Source organism: Musca domestica, unplaced genomic scaffold (genome assembly GCF_030504385.1).
Source record: "Musca domestica strain aabys unplaced genomic scaffold, Musca_domestica.polishedcontigs.V.1.1 14, whole genome shotgun sequence".
In the NCBI taxonomy this organism is placed as follows: Eukaryota; Metazoa; Arthropoda; class Insecta; order Diptera; family Muscidae; genus Musca; species Musca domestica.
This window is the reverse complement of record NW_026712192.1, coordinates 3,405,703-3,425,906: the sequence shown is the minus strand read 5'-3', so window position 1 is coordinate 3,425,906 and position 20,204 is coordinate 3,405,703. Positions and strand designations below refer to the sequence as shown.

At 36.8% G+C, this 20,204-nt stretch overlaps 1 protein-coding gene across 4 annotated transcripts in view; it reads left to right on the top strand.

Annotated features, from left to right (window-relative positions):
* The window catches only part of LOC101899134 (homeobox protein 2), a 237,322-nt gene that overhangs the window by 184,407 nt on the left and 32,711 nt on the right, over positions 1 to 20,204 (top strand). For all 4 annotated transcript variants that reach the window (XM_059119127.1, XM_059119126.1, XM_059119128.1 and 1 more), the window contains 4 exons: positions 1,470 to 1,652; positions 1,842 to 3,164; positions 9,367 to 9,895; positions 10,091 to 10,402. In XM_059119127.1, the coding sequence (XP_058975110.1) occupies positions 1,470 to 1,652; positions 1,842 to 3,164; positions 9,367 to 9,895; positions 10,091 to 10,402 (2,347 nt within the window). The remainder of the gene's footprint in view (positions 1 to 1,469; positions 1,653 to 1,841; positions 3,165 to 9,366; positions 9,896 to 10,090; positions 10,403 to 20,204) is intronic.

Sequence of the window (20,204 nt, the reverse complement as noted above, 5' to 3'; positions counted from 1 at the left end):
AGGGGTTTGCAGATATATATCATTTTTACATCAGATCTTGTGTTAGCAAAACTGTTTATTTGTGTGAAATTTGAAGAGTGTCGCTTTCGCTTTCTTTGAGCGTTTTGTTTTTCAAAATCACGAACCCAATGCTGGGAAGGTATCAGAAGGAATGGTCCGATCTATTTTGTATTGATGGAAATATTCAGATGCAGCAAGTCTAAATATAATCGGATGATAATTTCACGTTTTATGAGCTTCATGGGTATTCAAAATGTTGACCCTCTGTGGGGGAGGTACCAGAAGGAGTGGGCCCATGTATTCCTTCTTCACAGCAGATTTTGTGTTAACAAAAATATTGTGATGTGTGATAAGATGTGATATGGTATAAAATAATCGGATTCTTACATTACATTTTATAAGAGTTATAATTATTCAAAATTTTGTTCATTTGTGGGGCGGATACTTGATGCAGTAGACCGATGTTGTCCATTTTCGCAAAAAACAGGATTTGAACATTTGGAGCAAAATCGGATTATCCTTATCCTTAGGAGAACTCAATCTATGTTTGATAATAATATTGCGCACCAGCGACGGTCGAACATTTCCAGATCGACTCCGAATGTCCCGATACGGATTTGGTCCAAAGAGTCCTAGGGTACAGTGCCGTTATTTCGATGAGGGTCGATTTGGACCTATGAAATGATATATAGCCTCTGTAGCCATATGGCTAGCAAGACCCCCAATTTTGTCAGCGAAAAATGTATCATACATCTTTAGATTCGTTCTAATATTTCGTGTTAGGCCTTTTTGGTATTTAAACTCAACCAAAACTAAATTTAGTACCACTCAGAACTTTTCGAAAAATTATAGTACACATTTCCGAATGAACTACCATATATTAACCACAGACACCAACAATGACATCCGTATCAAATTTCAGCATTTCAGTTCTTTTCTTTTACCCATTATCTAATTTATTATTTTTCGTACAATTATAATAAGCGTTTCCAAACACACTTCCATATCTCAATTCCAGATACCAATAGAGTCCACAATATTAAATTTGAGGATCCTTATCCCTTCACCCAATATCCAATTTGATACCATTTAGTACTTTTCGTACGAATATAGTACACATTTCCGAAACAACCTGCATGTCTTAACGACATACACCAACAGTGACATCCACGACAAATTTCAGAATTACAAATACCAACGGTGTGGTCCTTAACTATTAACAACCTTTCCGTCCACCCCAATTATTTAATTCTGAGATATATATTTTTTTTTATTTTGCCCAGAGTAATTTGAACAATTTAATAATCCGAAAGAATTTCGCTCATAAAAATGGAATCAATTTTTCAGATAAACTTAACAAACATATCTTTACAGTTCCATGCCTTCTCAAACCTATATTTTCCATACCACCTGCTATTCCCCTTTATTAAGGAAAAAAAATTTATTAATTTTCAACTCTTTATTCCCAGGTACAAGATCAAGGCGTTGATCCGAATTTACGTGATGGCGATGGTGCCACGCCATTGCACTTTGCGGCCTCACGTGGTCATCTCTCTGTGGTGCGTTGGCTGCTCAGTCATGGTGCAAAATTATCACTGGACAAATACGGTAAATCGCCTATAAATGATGCAGCAGAAAATCAGCAAGTTGAGGTAAGTTGGATGCGATTGTGTGTTTGAAAGCATGTTTGTTTGCTCAAACTCATTGCCAGTAAGAGCTCTCAAACTTTCAAATCGAATCGTATTAATAATAGCAAAAAAAAAAAAAAAATCAAAACTAACTTGTTCTATTTGATTTTTCCTCTACTTCGCCGGCTTCAACATCTACGTCCAACCCCAAAGTGTTTGAACGTGCTGGTGCAACATGGAACATCTGTGGACTACAATAATGGACGTGAAAAGAATACAACATCGAAACATGGCAAGTCCACAGCGTCGGGACGTAATGGTGCAACACAGCAGCATCAACAGCAACAACAACTTTATCATCATCAAAACGGCGGCGGTAATAACTCGTCGTCAATGGGTCACAACAATTCTCATGGCAGCTGCAACAACTCGATGAGCAGCAAACAGACCAGTCGTAGCAACACCATCAAATCGAAAACATCATCGACCATGAGCTCCGACCAGGAACCGTTCTATTTGCATCCGCCATCGACAATGGGTGCACGCAGCAAGGCCAGTGAGTCGATTTACACCGCCCAGTCGCAGCACTCGCGTTCGTCATCGGACAAGCTGTACAACGGCTCGTTGGTTCCCAACAACGATGGCCTCTATGTGAATCCGATGCGTGTTAATGGGGTCTATACACCACCCTCGCCCACGGGCAGCATTTCGGGAGATTCGTTTTTCTTGCACGACCCCCAAGAGGTGATCTACAATCGGGTGCGTGATCTTTTCGATTCCGATTCGAGCAGTGTCAAACACTCAAATCCACATAGGCAGCCGAGTCATCATCATTCGAAAGGCAAACAGAACTTATCCAATCATAATTCAACGCCCAGTTCAAATGCCTTGACCATACAGGCGGATGTCCATTCAAGTTCCAGTGGTGCTGGCAGTGGTTCGGATGAGTCGGTATCGATTGCATCGAGCCTTAATTCGCCTAAAATACAAGCACATCGCAATCATAGTTTCAATCGTCACAACAATTTGCCACAGCCACCACCAACGCCACAGAAACAACAACAGCAACACCATCAACAATCGCCCATGGCGCACCCACAACAACAGCAGCAGCAGCATCATCATCATCAAAATAACAACAACAATACCAACACCAACAGTAGCATCAACAGCAATCGCCAGAATTACAATCAGTCGCAGGTGTTGAACAACAACAAGGCGCCAGCCAACAACAACAGCAACACTCATTCCAATAAAAATGCCAATAACTTTTTGAATAACCACAAGACGAACAACAACAACAGCAGCAGCAGCAGTAGCATCAAAAATAATGGCAGCATTCGCAAAACATCATCGCAATCGAATACCCATGACCATGACTATGAGGACATCTATTTGGTGAGGGAGGATGCGCGCAAAAATCAACAAAAATACATGGTCGGCAGATCACGTTCCCGAGATAGTGGCTCTCATTCACGTTCGGCCTCAGCATCATCGACACGCAGCACAGATGTTGTTCTGCAATATAGTAATCATGTAAGTTTGTGTGTGTGTGTGTTTGGAGTGAACTTATAACTATGATGAAATATGTGTGGTAAGAAGATATCTCCGGAGAAGATAAAAGGGAACCCATATTTCAAATTTTTATACCCTCCACCATACATAGTATGGAGGGTATATTAACTTCATCATTCCGTTTGTAACTCTTCGAAATAATAATTTTAGATCTAACATTGTATGTATATTCTTGAGCAGCGTAAAATTCTAGGACGATTTAGCCCTGTCAGTCCGTCCATCCGTTGTAATCACGCTAGAGTGAAAACGAATTAAGATGTGAAGCTAAAATTTTATACAGATCAGACTTTTACCAGCAGGCAGGTCAAGTTCGAGATGGGCTATATCGGTCCAGGATATCATATAGCAGACATTTTGACTGGAATTTTGTTTTTCAAGGGAATTGGAGTTAGGAGGAAGGAGTTAATTTGGAAGAGAATTGTTTATATAGGTACACGATATCATATAGCTCCAATAAAACGGCACCCATCGATATTTTGTGTTTTTAGCGGCATTTTTTTACCGGAATTGTTTAAAATTTCGTATTTACATATCGTAATAAGTCCTACAGCCTATTACAAAAATGGACCACGTCTTCCTTTGAGCGATATATTGCGACAGATTTCTTCAAAATGGTAGAGGTATTTTTTTTTTTTTTTGAAATTTGGAACTTTTTCAAAGGTTTTTTTTGAGGGATTTTGAAATTCGTACTAAAGTACCAACACCTAAAACATATTTTTGTAATTATACCCTACACCACAAGGTGGTCAGGGTATTATGTCTTTATGCATTTGTTTGTAATAGGCCAAAGGAAACGAGATAGACTAATAGTTCCTTTTAATGATCTATGTATTTTTGTAAACAAAGTACAGGTCAAATTCAAATGAAATTTTGCACAAATAATTTGTTTGACCCAAGGACGAACCCTATTGAAATTGGAGATAATCTATCAATAGCTCTAATCAATAGTATAGCTCCCATATATATCTTCGTCCGATTTGCCTTTTATTGTGCACCAAACGTGTAACATCAGCCCGAATAATATGGAATTTTGCACATACAACCAACTTAGGCCTGAAAAAAAGTATGCCAAATTTGATGGAAATCGGTTCAGATATAGCTATAGCTCCCATATATATTGTTCATCCGATTTGTTATTTTTGTCCTCCGCAGCCGTAATATGCACTCTGTAACAACAATATTTGGGGAAAATATCAAATGCAGCTCAGAAATACCTTTGTCAAATTTTATCGAGATCGGTTAATATTTGGATATAGCTCCCATATATATCTTCGTCCGATTTGCCTTTTATTGTGCACCAAACCTGTAATATTAGCCCAAATGAAATAGAATTTGGTACTTGATTGAGTCTAGAAACCAGTATATCAAATTTGGTCGAAATCGGTTCGGATATAGCTATAGCTCCCATACATATTGTTCATCCGATTTGTTGAATTTGCCCTGCAAAGCCGTAATATGGACTCCGTAGTAACGATATTCGGGGAAATATATCAAATACAGCTCAGAAATACATTTGCCAAATTTTATCGAGATCGGTTCAGATTTATATATATAGCTCTCAATTTCAAGTTAATTGTTAATTGTGCACCAAATGGATAATACAAGCCCGATTTGAAAAGGTGCAAATGCCTCGACAAATTTAGTAGAAATCGATTCGGAGGAGGATATTTCTCCCATGTATTAGTTTCTTTGGACTTTTCAGTATTGCTATAATCATAGTTGGTATGATTTAATTCTCACAAATTCTCCATTAAAACTTATATTTGTTATGTGAAGTTCTACTAAATATGGAAAGTGGTGTAGGGTATCATAAAGTCGGCCCCACCACACTTTAAAAATTTCTTTACTGGTTTTATAGCTAGAATTTTGTTAGGTGGGTCTCTGTTGATGCGAGCCATTAGAAAAGAAGGCGTTTTCGACGTTTCGATTAAAGTCGTCCATGAAATGCTAAAATGTATCTTTCTTTAGAGAACATATTAAAAGTAAGAAAAGCTGTAGCGACCATTCTGAGATACCACATGAGGCCCAATTTTTGTCGAAAACGATAGCGTGAATGGAAAATTGTGCCTAAAGAGTACTAGGGAATGTTTAATGAAAAAAGTACTAAAATTGTGCTTTGTATGTCTAAAGTATGTACTCGAAGAAGTGGCACCATGAAAATTCTAATGTAGATAACTACTGTATAGAGGCTTGCGACAAGTTTGAGTTTGGAGAAATTAGAACAAAAAGTATTAAATAATGGACAGATTCAACCTGCCTGACAAAATAACCTTCTGAGAATTTCAATAAGCAAATAAAATTGGCTTTATTTATATATTAGGTTTGTCATTCCGTTTTTAATTCCTTCGGATGAAAATTTTAGACCAAGGGGTCTGAGTTTATGTATTCTTGTTCAGCCACTACACCTTTCAAAAATAATGAAGAAGATTAATAAAAAATTTACTCAAATATGTATTAGGTTCGTCGAATTTTCGGTCCACGTTTTTGGTGGAAAAGTTCCTCCAGACTAAAGGTGTACGAGATTTTATATATATTTTGCAACCGAACTTACTCTGAATCGACAGTTTGGAAACATTCTTAATCTGGAAAAAAAACTTTCTATATACCTTTCGCATAGTCACATATAGTGGTAGACCCCAAAATTTAATATGGCAAGTTCCTAATAGTTTATATAGACACATTTAAAAAATGACCTGGCCGAGCTTAACAGCTTATTTACCTGTTGGAATTAAAATTATTTATTATTGTGCACCAAATGGCAAATGTCAACTCAAATGGACTGAATTTTGGCAATCACGACTGAACTCATCCTGTAAACTAGTACTTCAAATTTGGTGTAAATCGGTTCAGATATAGCTATAACTCCCATATATATGTTTTATCCGATTTGAGTTTCAAAGTGTCTCACAAGCGTAATATACATTCCACAATAATGATGAGTGGTACCAGATATCAGATACAGCTCTGAAATAAGTGTGTCAAATTTTGTCAGGATCGGTTGAATAACTTAGATTTGGATATAGCTCCCATATATATCCTTAATACGATTTCAGGTTTACTGTGCAAATAATGGCTAATATCAGCCCAAATGGAGTGAATTTTGGGTCATGCGTTTCCATTTTTTGCAACTTGGCTCCGATATATATTTTTTTACTATAATCCTTCTCGAAGTGATATCATGCAATCTATATTAAACTATAACTGCCCTAAAGCCAAATGTTAATAGGTGGTATGATCTACTTGAAATAAATTCTTTTGTTACGGGAGCTCTACTAAATATGCATAGTGGTGTAGGCTACCATATGGTCGGCCCCGCCCGAATTTGGACTTTTCCTTACTGGTTTTCATTTCACAGAATCCAGCCTTTGTAAATAATATACCTTACCCATTGCTTTCCATGCGTAGAGTAGCAAAACGATGTTAAAGTTATAAGCATACTTTTAGGCGAAACCCCATTTGAAACTTAACCAGCTCGAGAATTTTTTTGTGAATTTTTTCTTTCATTTTGTTTTTTTTTTCGAAGCTTTAAGAAAATAAAGTGTCTTCTGACTGAATCCTAGACCGCTTCCAAAACCTGTATTTTAATTATGTTTGATTTGAAGAATAAGAAGAAGATATTTCTTTATAAATGAGTTCGAAGACTAGAATAGAGGCCATAAATATAATTAGATAGAAAATGCTTTTGTTCCCAAACGTTATGCATTCGGATGTCTAATTTGTACACCCTATTTCTTGTGGCTACAGAAATTATAAATTATTTGATATTGCCAAATCCGATGCCGGTTTCAGGCATTTACAGTCGAGGTATTAAGATTGGCCATATCAATTCACTCTTTCTAGTACGTACAATTTCTCGAAAATATCATGGAAAACCTATTTGGTTGAAAAAAGAATGTCGTAATATACACCCCAGACAAAAATGGATGATGGATGAGTTTTAGGAATGCTTTTGTTAACTCTTCCTCAAAGGGCCAAAATTGGAAATTCGCGCAACTCTGATAGAATAAGAAATGATTTTCAATTCCCATAAATATTACATGAAGGCTAATGATAGGGATCAACTTCTTTTTACAGCTTAACTAGACGTAAATTAAGTGGAAATACATTCCACTCCAAAGTTGGTCATCTTCTTAAAATTTAGTTCGATACTAGCAAGTGTCCGCAATTTCATCTGCAAAAAGTCCACTTTAAATTTTTATTATATTATTCAAGCTGTTTCCTTTTTCGGAAAAAATAATAGGAAAATATTTACCTTTCATACCAAAAAGTGTGCAAATTTTGCATAATGGACCCACATCTGAAAAAATGTTCTGTTCAAATCGTCTACATATGTAAACCCTACAAACCAAATAGCGACCTCAATATCAAATTTTAGCTCTATCCCTTTAACCGATACTAAATTTAATAACATTTAGTACGCATATCTAAAACAATCTACATCGGCATTCCAGCTCCATCCCTTCACAGAATACAGAATTTAGTGCTTAATATTTTTCGAACAAATCAAGTATACATTTCCAACACCACCTCCATATCTTAACCGCAGACACCAACAGTGACATCTATACAAATTTCACGATTTCAGCTCTATTCCTTCACCCTATACCAACTATAGTATTTTTATACCCTCCACCATACATAGTATGGAGGGTATATTAAGTTCGTCATTCCGTCATCGAAGTAATAATTTTAGACCCAACAAGTAAAAAAGCAGTAAGTTCGGCCGGGCCGAACTTTGAATACCCTCCACCATTTGGAACGAATTAGAAAATATTCAAAAAAATAAAATCCATTGAAAATTCTGTTAAAATCTTTAAAATACCTGATATCGGAAGGTGCCGATATATGGGGGATATACGCTATTGTGGACCTATATAGACAAATCTATGTCTGGGGGTAAAGTACTCACAAGGAACTCCTTGTGTGAATTTTCAGATAATTCCATTGGGAAATGTGGCTAAAATCATCAAAATCCCGAATATCGGGGTTACCGTTATATGGGGGCTATACGATATCGTTAACCTATATAGAGAACTCACTTTACCCCCTAAGTGCTCACAAAGAACCCCTTGTGTGGAATTTCAGACAATTCCGTTGAAAAATGTGGCTGAAATCATCAAAATACCGAATATCAGAGGGTACCGTTATGTGGGGGATATACGATATCGTGGACCTATACAGACAACTCTTTTTCAGGGAGTAAAATACTCACAAAAACTCCTTGTGTGGATTATCAGACAATTCCGTTGAATAATGTGGGTAAAATCATCAAAATACCGAATATAGGGGAGTATCGTTATATGGGTGATATACGATATTGTGGACCTATATAGACAATTCCGTTTCAAGAGTAAAGTGCTCACAAAGAACTCCGTGTGTGGATTTTCAGACAATACGATTGGAAAATGTGCCTAAAATCATCAAAATACCGAATATCGCGGGGTACCGTTATATGGGGGCTATACGTTATCGTTAACCTATATAGAGAATTCTATGTCGGGGGGTAAAGTGCTCACAAAGAACCCCTTGTGTACAAAGAACCCCTTGTGTACAAAGAACCCCTTGTGACCATTCCGTTGAAAAATATGGCTAAAACACCAAAATACCGAATATCGGGGGTACCGTTATATAAGGGCTATACGATATTGTGGACCTATATAGATAATTCTCCGTCGAGGTATAAAGTACCCACAAGGAACTCCTTGTGTGGATTTTCATACAATTAAGATAAAAAATGTGGGTAAAATCATAAAAATACCGAATGTCGGGGGGTACCGTTATATGGGGGATATACGATATCGTGGACCTGTATAGACAATTCTCTTTCAGGGGGTAAAGTACTCACAAGGAACTACTTGTGTGGATTTTAAGACAATAACCAATATCGGGCGGTACAGTTATACAACAATTTTAGAACCATTCGTAGCCTTAAAGTTTTAATGTCCAAATGGTTACATTTTAGAAGTTTAGTACCATTTTAGAACCTTTCGTAGCCTTAAAGTTTGAATGTCGAAAAAGCCTTTCTTACATCTATTCAACACTCAATTATTCTAATTCCAAATTTCAGAATTAGTTTCTTACTTTGCATAACCCAATATTCCCATTTTATATCTGAACTTCTAAGGAATTTCTCATTTAATTAATAATTCTTTCCACTTTCCAGAATCTCAATAACAAACGTGACAACAACAGCATCTTAAATCGCAATAAATCCCAATCGATCATTGGTCTGCATGGCAAATACGACAATTCTTCGATTCGTTCGAAAGACAGTTATGGCAGTAAAAATGTGAATTTGAAAAATCATTTGAACAGCAGCAGTGGAGGCATCAAAAGCGATACCTACGAGAGTGTGTGTCCGCCCGAAGATGTTGTAGAACGCACCAGGCAGACGAACAAGAATTCGGTGATACGAAATAATCTGGATCACAGCAGCGGTGGAATGCTACAGCATTATGGCAGTCAGAGCAAGTTGTCATCGATGAACAACAATAGCTCCAACCAAGCGGCAGCAACACAGAACTCTGGGGGCAATGTAAATAACAGCAGCAATCAGAATCTGTACAACAGCAGCAATAGTATAAACAGCAATAATTCTAACAGCAACAACAATAACAATGGCAACAACAATCAAAATAATCGCATTTTAAAACGAGTTTCGTCGGCACCGCCAATTCAAAATACAGAAATTGGTAAGTGGGTCAAAGATTTCCATATCTCTGCTCCAACGAAAAAAAAACGGAAAAATGAAGAAAGGCATTTTAAAGTAGACCAAACATTTGTTTCTTTCCTTTTTTTTTGTTTGCTTTTGGAACTGAGAGAGGAAATTGAAGTATTTGTTTTTTTGTTTTGAGAAACTCATTCACTTTTCGTTTTATTTTCTCCAGCAACTGGTCCACCTCCACCACCATTACCACCACCACTGCGTTCGACAGTAAATTCCTCGGGACAATACGGCCATCATCAACAACAGCAGCAGCAGCAGTACCAATCGCAGCAACAACACTATCAACATGGCAAAAATAATTCAGACTACTCCAACTCCTCGAATTCATGTCATGGTGGTTCAAATACCAACATTCATATGGAAAACGGTGGCATGGATTCGGATTCTGGTCTAGAAGTTGTTGAGGAACCAAGTCTCCGGCCATCCGAATTGGTTCGTGGCAATCATAATCGCACAATGTCAACGATTTCTGGTAAGTACGACAAATATGCCGCTGAGAATTTATTGTTAATTAAAAATGCCAAATATGGTAATTGTTATTGCGGCGTGTAGAACTAGAGTATGTGCCCTGGTAAACAAAAGACTTAAGACACAAACGTGCTAATGCTAGCTATTGTTGAGTTTGTGTCTCTTGATTTGAGTTGGGAGAAATGCTTTTATTTTTCGAATAATAAGAGAGAGAGAGAGAGAATAATTAAGAATTCCCAATTAATGTGGGGCTGCTACAATGAGGCGGATACTACAATGTGGTTATTGTAACTGTTCTGCATTACAATGTTTTATTATATCCATTGTAATGGAGGGTATATTAACTTTGCCATTCCGTTTGTAACTCCTCGAAATACTCATGTCAGACCCAACAAAGTATATATATTCATGATCAGCGTAAAATTCTAAGTCGATTTAGCCATGTCCGTCTGTCTGTCTCTCCGTCTGTAAGTTGTAATCACGATATCTTTCGAACGAATTGAGATAGAAGGCTAACATTTTGCACACGTGCTTATTTTTCCTGTAGGCGGGTTAAGTTCCTAAATGGGCCATGTAAGTCCATGTTTTCATATAGCCCCCATATAACTGTACCTCCCTATATTCGGTATTTTGATGATTTTAGCGACATTATTCACCGGAATTGTTTTAACTATGGTATTTGAAGTTCGTAATGGGAACTACAATCCGTGACAGAAAACTGTCTATGCAGGTCTAGGTATTCGTATAAGCCCCATATATCAGTACCCCTCTATATTCAATATTTTGACAAGTTTAGGTACAATACCCATCGAAATTGTTTGCGATGTCGTATTTGACGTTCGTAATGGATGCTATAGCCTGTGACAGAAAATTGTCTATGCTGGTCCAGGTCTTCGCACAGCTACGATATAACGATACCTCCCTATATACGATATTTTGCTGATTTTAGCTACATTATTCGCAGTTTATTTCAAGTTTCGAATTTGAATATGGTAATGGCTTATGACAAACAATGCCTATGTAGGTCCACGTCCTATAGAGCCCAGTATAAAGGTTATATTTGGTATTTTTAAAAGTTTAATAGAATTTTTTAAGGATTTTTTTTTTAATTTCCAAATTCGTTACAACTGGTGGAGGGTATTCAAAGTTCGGCCCGGCCGAACTTACTGCTTTTTAACTTGTTTTTCTAATTGCCATTTCTCTGCTTTAATCTCCATGTTATACCACGTATTGTTCACAGAGAGCTAAGAGGTCTTCTTTATAAAATATATGACTTCAATATCTTCCAAATCATCTTAATTATCTATAGAAGCTTCGGAGGTTTTCTATTGTGCATAGAAGAGCTGGAGTTCTTTTATTTTCCATAGAGGATCGGGAGGTTTTCTATTTCCACAAAAAAGCGGGAGATCTCCTATTGTCCACAGACGACCTGGAAGTCTTCTATTTTCCTCAGAGGACTCGAAGGGTTCTATTGTTCATAGAGGACCTGGATGTCTTCTATTGTCCATACGGGAGCTGGAGGTCTTCTATTGCCCGTAGATAACCTGGAGGTCTTCTATTGACCATAGAGGACTTGAAGGTCTTATATTGTCCACAGATATCTTCAAAATCCTCTAAATTATCTATAGAAGCTTCTGAGGTTTTCTATTCCGTAGGAGACCTGGAGGTCTTTCATTTTCCATAGAGGACCGCAAGGTTTTCTATTTCCAAAAAAGAGCGGGAGATCTCCTATTGTCCATAAAGGACCTGGAAGTCTTATATTTGTTTCAGAGGTCCTGGAGGTCTTCTATTGTCCATACGGGACCTGGAGGTCTTCTATTGCCCATAGAGGACCTGGAGATATTCTATTGTCCATAGAGGACCCGAAGGTCTTCTATTGTCCATAGAGAACCTGAAGTTCTTCTATTGTCCATAGAGCCCCCAAAGGTCTTCTATTGCCCACAGAGGACCTGAAGGTCTTCTATTGTCCATAGAGGAGGTCTTCTATGAACCATGAAGGACCTGGAGGTCTTCGATGGCCCATGGAGGACCTGGAGGTCTTCGATGGCCCATAGAGGACCTGGAGGTCTTCTATTATTCGTAGGTTTGGAATTGTCCGTAGAAGACTCGGAGGTCTTCTATTGTCAATAGGGAACCTGAAGGTCCTCTACTGTCCATAGAAGACCGGAAGGTCTTCTATTGTTCATAGAGGACCTGAAGGTCTTCTATTGTCCATAGAGGACCTGGAATATATCGGTCCACTCCTTCTGCTACCTCACCCATAAGGGGTCAAAATTTTGAATATCCATTAAGCTCATAAAACACGAAAATAACATCCGATTCCATACAGACTTGGTACATCTCAATATTTCTATTAACACAAGATCTGTTATAAAGATGGTAGAGATGGACCATTTCTTCTGGTACTAACACAAGATCTGTTGTGAAGATGATACATATCGGCGAACCCCTTCTGGCACCTATCTGCTATTATAGCGAAACAATTCAACGATTATTCACAACTTGCTATATCTAAGCATTTCTCTCAACCAGAAACCTGAGATGAATATGGAATTTATGATTTCGCATAAAATTGGATATAAATGTTCGATTTTCTTGTAATTTTGTATTGGATGAAGAATGAAGATGGAATACTTCCGTCGATCAAATCTGGCAACTCACGCACATTTTAAGATTTTCTAAAAATTATCACATATATCATATGAAGTGAAGGAAGTAGACGATTTAGCCCAAACCTGGCACGTCGTAATATTTATATACTATTTTTTTAGGTCCGACAATATTGGCCCACAGAGGGTCAACAATTTGAATAATCATAACATAACATCATCTGCCGATAATCTAACTTATGACACCCTCTTACTTATTCCTTTTACTGGTTAAACTAATCTCATGAAGGTATCCACTCCCACCATTACCTATTATGGTCACAACCTCAAGTACTTGCATATGGCTATTGATCAATCAAACTATGTAAGGAAACAACAATGGATTATGCCAATAACCGCTTGCTAAACTTGTAATAGTTTTCCAATTTGCAATAGCCAAAGTAATCGACTATTTGTTTATGGATATGTCCAAGACTCGCAGACGCACACTCACACATAATTGTTGATGCAAAAATTGCACACCCAGCATTGTCGGCATAGATTTTTTTTTCGTTATTCGAATACATGATTAATATGCTGACATTTTGACTTCCGAACATCATACAGTTTGTTGATGGGTTTTCCTATTTTGACGTCTTTTCTGCAATGCATTTGCAATCGTGTGTGTGTGTGTGTGTGTGTCATACATGCATCATTGCATTTGGCAGAAAACAATTGACCACCACATCCTCCCATAAATTCCGGGTACACCCATATTTCTGTTCACCTTTTTTTTCTTACAAAATATGATTGAGCAATTTTTTTCATGCACTGAGAGGAATATATGGGGTGCCTTTTGTGATGGGTTTTTCTGAGTTAGCAAATCTTACTCTATTTTTCTATCAAATTTTTCGTCGTGGTATCTGTACATCTCAAAGAAATTAGGCAGAATTTATTGTCACCTAATATGAGCATGAAGTAGGGAGGTATTCTGGTAAGAAACGAGTAAGAAACCTTTGCAGGAGAATGATGATCAGAATTGTTTATCGTATCGCATATGAACTTATTTACATGTGTAAATTCTATCCCTGTATAAGGTAGAATGAATATCTTTAAAATTATATAGATTTGTTAAAAAGTAGGTGGAGATATATAGGGTGAGACAAAAAAACTGCAACATTATCAAACGCCATAATTTTTAAATTTTTTTAAAAAATTTTATTGAATGAAGACAAAAAATGTCGGAAATAGAATCAAATTTTAAAAAGAGGGTAGATTTGGTCGAATTGGTCACCTTTGGCACAAATTATGGCCTTCAAACGGCCAATGAAGCCGTTACACGCTGCCCGAATATTGCTGTGCGGTATTTTGGCCCATTCCCGGCAAAGCGCTAGCTTGAGTTGATCGACACTTTGGTATTTTTTTTGTGGCAACCTTGCTTTCCAAAATACTGCAGACACAATAGTCCAACGGATTGATATCCGGAGATTTGGTGGCCAGTATGGGCTGGAAATGAAGCGAGGAACCTCATTTTGTAACCGTTCTAGGGTGGCGCGTGTTGAGTGTGATGGTGCTGAAGCCTGGTGCAATGTCCAAGTTCTGCGGCCAAAATATTTGCGTGCCCAAGGCTTTAATACACCCTCCAGAATATTTTCGCTGTAATATTTGGATTCGAACGGAGAGCAACCATCGGCTGTTATGGCGGCCCATACCATCACCATGGCCGGCGCTTGAGTTCTGGTGGCCAACCGAAGGTGCACATTTTCAGCTTGGCAAGTAAATACGATTATTTTGTTTTTTTTTTTTCGGCCACTGCGACGCGGGTTTACTTTTCGAATCATTTCTGCTGATGTTGCTGTTTTCTTCTGTCCACTTTCTTGACATCGGGCTACGCTATCAGTATCACGAGACCCAAAAAAATTTATTCACATTTAAATGCTGGAGTCTTCCTAAGATAGCGATTTTTGGTTTTCCAGCCAAATATAAAGAAGTCACACTATCGCGCTTGAATTCCATCACGAACAACTATTTTTCTGGAAAATTCTCACCAAAATGCTTTTGTACGCTTTTAGACAATATAATGAGCTGTCACTGGAAACATGTTAACACCCGTCGGACGAGTGGCTTAGGAATGACCATACTATGGAGGGTATATTAACTTTGTCATTCCGTTTGTAACTCCTCGAAATACTCATGTCAGACCCAACAAAGTATATATATTCTTTATCAGCGTAAAATTCTAAGTCGATTTAGCGATGTCCGTCCGTCTGTCTGTCTGTCTGTTCGTTTGTCTGTCTGTCCGTCCGTCTGTCTGTCCGTCTGTCTGATGTAATCACGCTATCTTTCGAATGAATTTAGATAGATGGCTAAAATTTTGCACACATGTTTATTTTTCCAGTAGGCAGGTTAAGTTCGTAAATGGGCCATGTAGGTCCGCGGGAGGTACCCCATATAACGGTACCTCCCTATATTCGGTATTTTGATGATTTTAGCGACATTATTCACCGGAATTGTTTCAAAATTGGTATTTGAAGTTCGTTTTGGGAACTACAGTCTGTGACAGAAAATTGTCTGTGCGCGTCCAGGTCTTCGTATAGGCATCATATATCAGTACCTCGTTATATTCGGTATTTTAACGGGCTTAGGTACAATGCCCACCGAAATTGTTTGAGATGTGGTATTGGAAGTTCGTAATGGATGCTACAGCCTGTGACAGAAAATTGTCTATGCTGGCTCAGGTCTTTAACGGCACCTCCTTATATACGATATTTTGATGATTTTAGCTACATTATTCGCCGTTTATTTCAAGTTTCGAATTTGAATATGGTAATGGCTTATGACAAATAATGTCAATGTATGTCCACGTCGTATAGACCCCAATATAACGGCTATTTTTTAAGGATTTTATTTTTTGAAAATTTCCAAATTCGTTTCAAATGGTGGAGGGTATTAAAAGTTCGGCCCGGCCGAAATTAATGCTTTTTAACTTGTTACATCTCACCCTGTATAGTTCTGACAAATTACAAAGTAATCTAAATAAGTCACGCCAAAAATTTACTATATTCTTAATTAGTTCTTAATTCCATAATTTTAGGGTAAATACAAATACAATTTAGGCTGAACTAAATTATTCATTGAAAACTCTGGGGAATTGTAAAAATTGGAAGCTCTGGGTTATTGTAAAAATTCCACTTCTCAAAATAAGTTTGGGCAGAAAAATCTGAACACCACATCCATTTCGAAACGAACATTTCAAACAAACAGCAAAAACAACAACAAAATATGAGAAAACCTGTCTCATTTGCAAAAGAAACAACTAAAGCAACAATTCAATTATCCCCCATAACAAGAAATAAAAATGTTTTTTGAGATCGTCAGGATTGAGGTCCATGACCATGGCCAAGCACACACGTTTTCAAACGACAACTTAAAGAGTTGGTTAAGGAAACTGGTAGTTATCGATAGGAAACTGGTAGTTATGTGATGGAAAATGAAAAGAAAAACTTGTTAAACAAAAAAAAAAAAATAATAATAATAAATAAATAAATAAATAAAACAAAAAATGGTAGCTATGTTTACAGATGAAATGAACAGCTATACAATGGCCGGTGTCATAGATAGAGTTACGATAGAAAAAAGACGTATGAGGAGGAACGTAGGTAAATAATGACAATTATTTGGGATTTTATTATTTATTAATCACTATCAGAGATCATTGAGATGAAGAGGCGAAATGAATTGGATTTACAGTTTGTGTAGCATAGAGGTTAACCTAATCCCCGGTCAGATTTATATTGGATATTGGGCCACTAAGTGGCTTTGTAGCCATTTAGATGTATGGGATCTTATATCATTTTACTATTACATTAATTAAAAATCAAACTTTTTTTCAATTTTTTTCACCACAACCTCAAAGCTTTTCCATAGCCTAGAAACCTATGCATTATATAAACAATAAGTTGTCGAAAACTACACTCCATTTTTTTTGTAATGAAGATACGATGATGGCTATTTAATTTTTCTGCCATCTTTCTTTACCGAAAATTCAATACCAAAACAAATATCTAAATTGTTCTTCACACAATCAATTTGATAAGAAGCAAACCTATTGTTGTTGTCTTAAAATGGTAACAACCCCAACTATTTTATCCATATTAGAATGAGGGCAGACAGACCCGAAATCGTCAATAAAGCTTTCTCAATACATAAACTTTCTCAATGATTTGTAGGTTCGTTTGTAAGAAGATTCATGGTTAAATTATAGACCAAGCTGAAGATGTGTGACTGTGAAACAGAATACAAAACGTGCATTAGTTGTTTAAACTAGTGCCGGCAAAACGATGATAGGTAAAAATCGCCTGCAAAATTTCGGCTGATAAGAGACAGTCCATATGAAGATTTTGTTTTTACCTGGCAATAGGTTGTTAATGTCGGGAAGGTCATATACATGTAAAATATACATATGAAAAGTTATCCGGTGTGTCGAAGCGCTTGAGATAAATATCAAGATGACATACACCGACAAAGAACTGTTTTCCATACACCATCCATATGGCTGCAGAGGGTATACAGCGCACAATGACCACCAAAATCTCCGGATACCAATCCGTTGGACTATTGTGTTTGGAGTATTTTGGCAAGCAAGGTTGCCACTAAAAGATACCAAAGTGTCGATCACCTTCGCCGGGAATGGACCAAAATACCGCGGAGCAATATTCGGGTAGCGTTTAACGGTTGCATTGGCCGTTTTAAGGCCATAAATCATGTCAAAGGTAACCAATTCTAACAAATTCAAACTTATTCTAAAATTTGATGCTATTTCCGACATTTTTTGGTTTCATTCAATAAAATTTAAAGAAAAATATAAAAATTATGGCGTTTGAATTTGTAGCAGTTTTTTTTTCTCACCCTGTAAATTGTCGCCCTTTTGCGATATAAAGTTTGTGATGTAAAACACATTTTAACATTAAATTTCGTTGAGGGCAGAAAGAAACCAATTTTTTCATGCAAAACTAAACAAAAAAGCGGGTATACTACCCATGAAAAAGAAGATTCGGGGCTCGGTGCCCTCCCTGCGAACATCCCAGAAAGGTGTCTTTTAAATTTCGGCATTGGGAATGTGTCTACCTAATTTAAAACCAAATAAGCTGTAATAAAAAAATCTTGGTCAAAAATAAATCAAAGTAGATCGACTTTTTCATATAGCCCCCATATAACATGCCGTACGGTTTTTTGCTATTTTCAATGTTTTTGCACTAATTTCTAACCACTGGAATTTGATATTTTGGGTTATTTTTGGGTGGATCAAGGCAACTTTTGATGAAAGTCGATTTGGCCAGAAGTCAAACTTATCTTCTGGTATAATTATTTCTATGGACATATAAAACATGCAAAAATACCCTGTACCACAGTGTGACATAGATTATAGACGTAGATTATAAACGTAGATTATAGACGTAGATTATAGTGTCACAATTCTTCATTAATTTGTTATTCCTTCACAATGATTTCTTTTTTCGATTTACCTAATTTTTTGAAGATTTATGAATACCCAAATACTGGTTCCCATTGCATACAAAAGATGAGCTAAATAAAATTCCGGAATCTTATAACTAACACCAATTCCATTCAAAGAAGAAAAATAATGTGTCAGTCAATAAAAAAAAAAAAAAAACTAAAAAAAAAATTTAATTAGGTATTCGAAATATTTGCTAATGCAACTTAAAAAAAACAATTGCATTGTTTTGGCTGGTGTAATGAACTGCAGGCGATCCCAAATATTTCTCACATTGTCATCATTATCATCATCATCATCACGAGAGTGTGATACAATCCTCTGCAACAGCATTGAAATTGATCCCCCGGGGAAAGATGGTTCACTGACAGACAAACAAGCGAACTAGCGAACAAACATGGAACTTGTTTCGACAGCAACCAGTAGACTCCAAAATGTTTAGCTAATGGAAGACATGGTGTACCATGCTACCTTAGCTACCAGATAAAAAGACAGACGTGTTATCGTCAAAGACAAAGATTGCACTGCCTGCAGACATGTTGCGGTTGTGTTTTTTGTTTTCTTTTCTTTAAAACGTTTATGCAAAATTGTGCGCCATCTTGCCTGGAAACTGAGTGCTTTATGGGTGGCTAACAATTAAATTGTCACAGAAGTAGTAATTTTGTTGAAATTCCAACGTTGGGTTGTTATTTTTATGATAGTGACTTCCTTCCTGAGATTTGAATATTTTTTATTTATTTTATTAATATTCATAAATTTAATGCATTGCAAATATATGGAAGTAGTTTTTAAGGCCGTCATTTATGTAATTGGCAAAATGTAGCAAACATTTTTTATATGAAATACCTGGAATTTTATGTTTCCCTGCAAACAATATTTGAAATATTTTCAGTATTTGATATAAAAGAATTTACAATTTTCTGATGATATGAAGACTCCAATATGTGTTCACGATTCTTGGCATTGACCTCATAAAATCGAATTAGGCCCAATTTGAGGTTTTTCGTTCTCTACACCCAAAGTAGCCTAAATACAAGTACCCAAATTGTTCGGAAAATGAGGTCAAGACCCTTGAAATAGGTAAAATCAGGAGGTATCTTTCTATGGGCGCTACTCCGAAATATTATTGGCCGAAATAAATATTGGCCTACAAAAACCAAGATGCCAAGTTTTGGGCTTCCAGGCCAAACTGGGGATACCTTCATATGAGGGTTATATCAACACGTAGCACTATGTTGATAATCTTTTGCAAGGACTGATTTTTCTTAATAGGAACTCAAATTGCCAAAATTTGCCGAACTTAGTTTTAAAAAACATGACTAAAATGTAAAAAATACTCTAAATCGGGGTATACCCTTAAATGGGGGAGATATATTATTTTATTTCCTACAAATGTTTCTAAATGTAACCTATAGACCTGTATCAAAATCTTAAATGTTGCGAAGTATAAAGCAAAATATTTGAGGCAATTTGTGTACGGTTATACAGTGGACCCTAAAAAAAGTTTGGCCTGGAAGCCCAAAACTCTTTTGGGATTGTTAACTACTAACCAAATACTATCGCATCCACGTGAAATTTCCCACCCTAGACAATATTTTTGAAGGACCTTTCATTGAGGTGGATTTTTTAGATATATTTTCGCAGCACCATCCATCGAAGTGGATTTTCTTTTCATATTTTTGAAGAACCATCAATCGACGTGT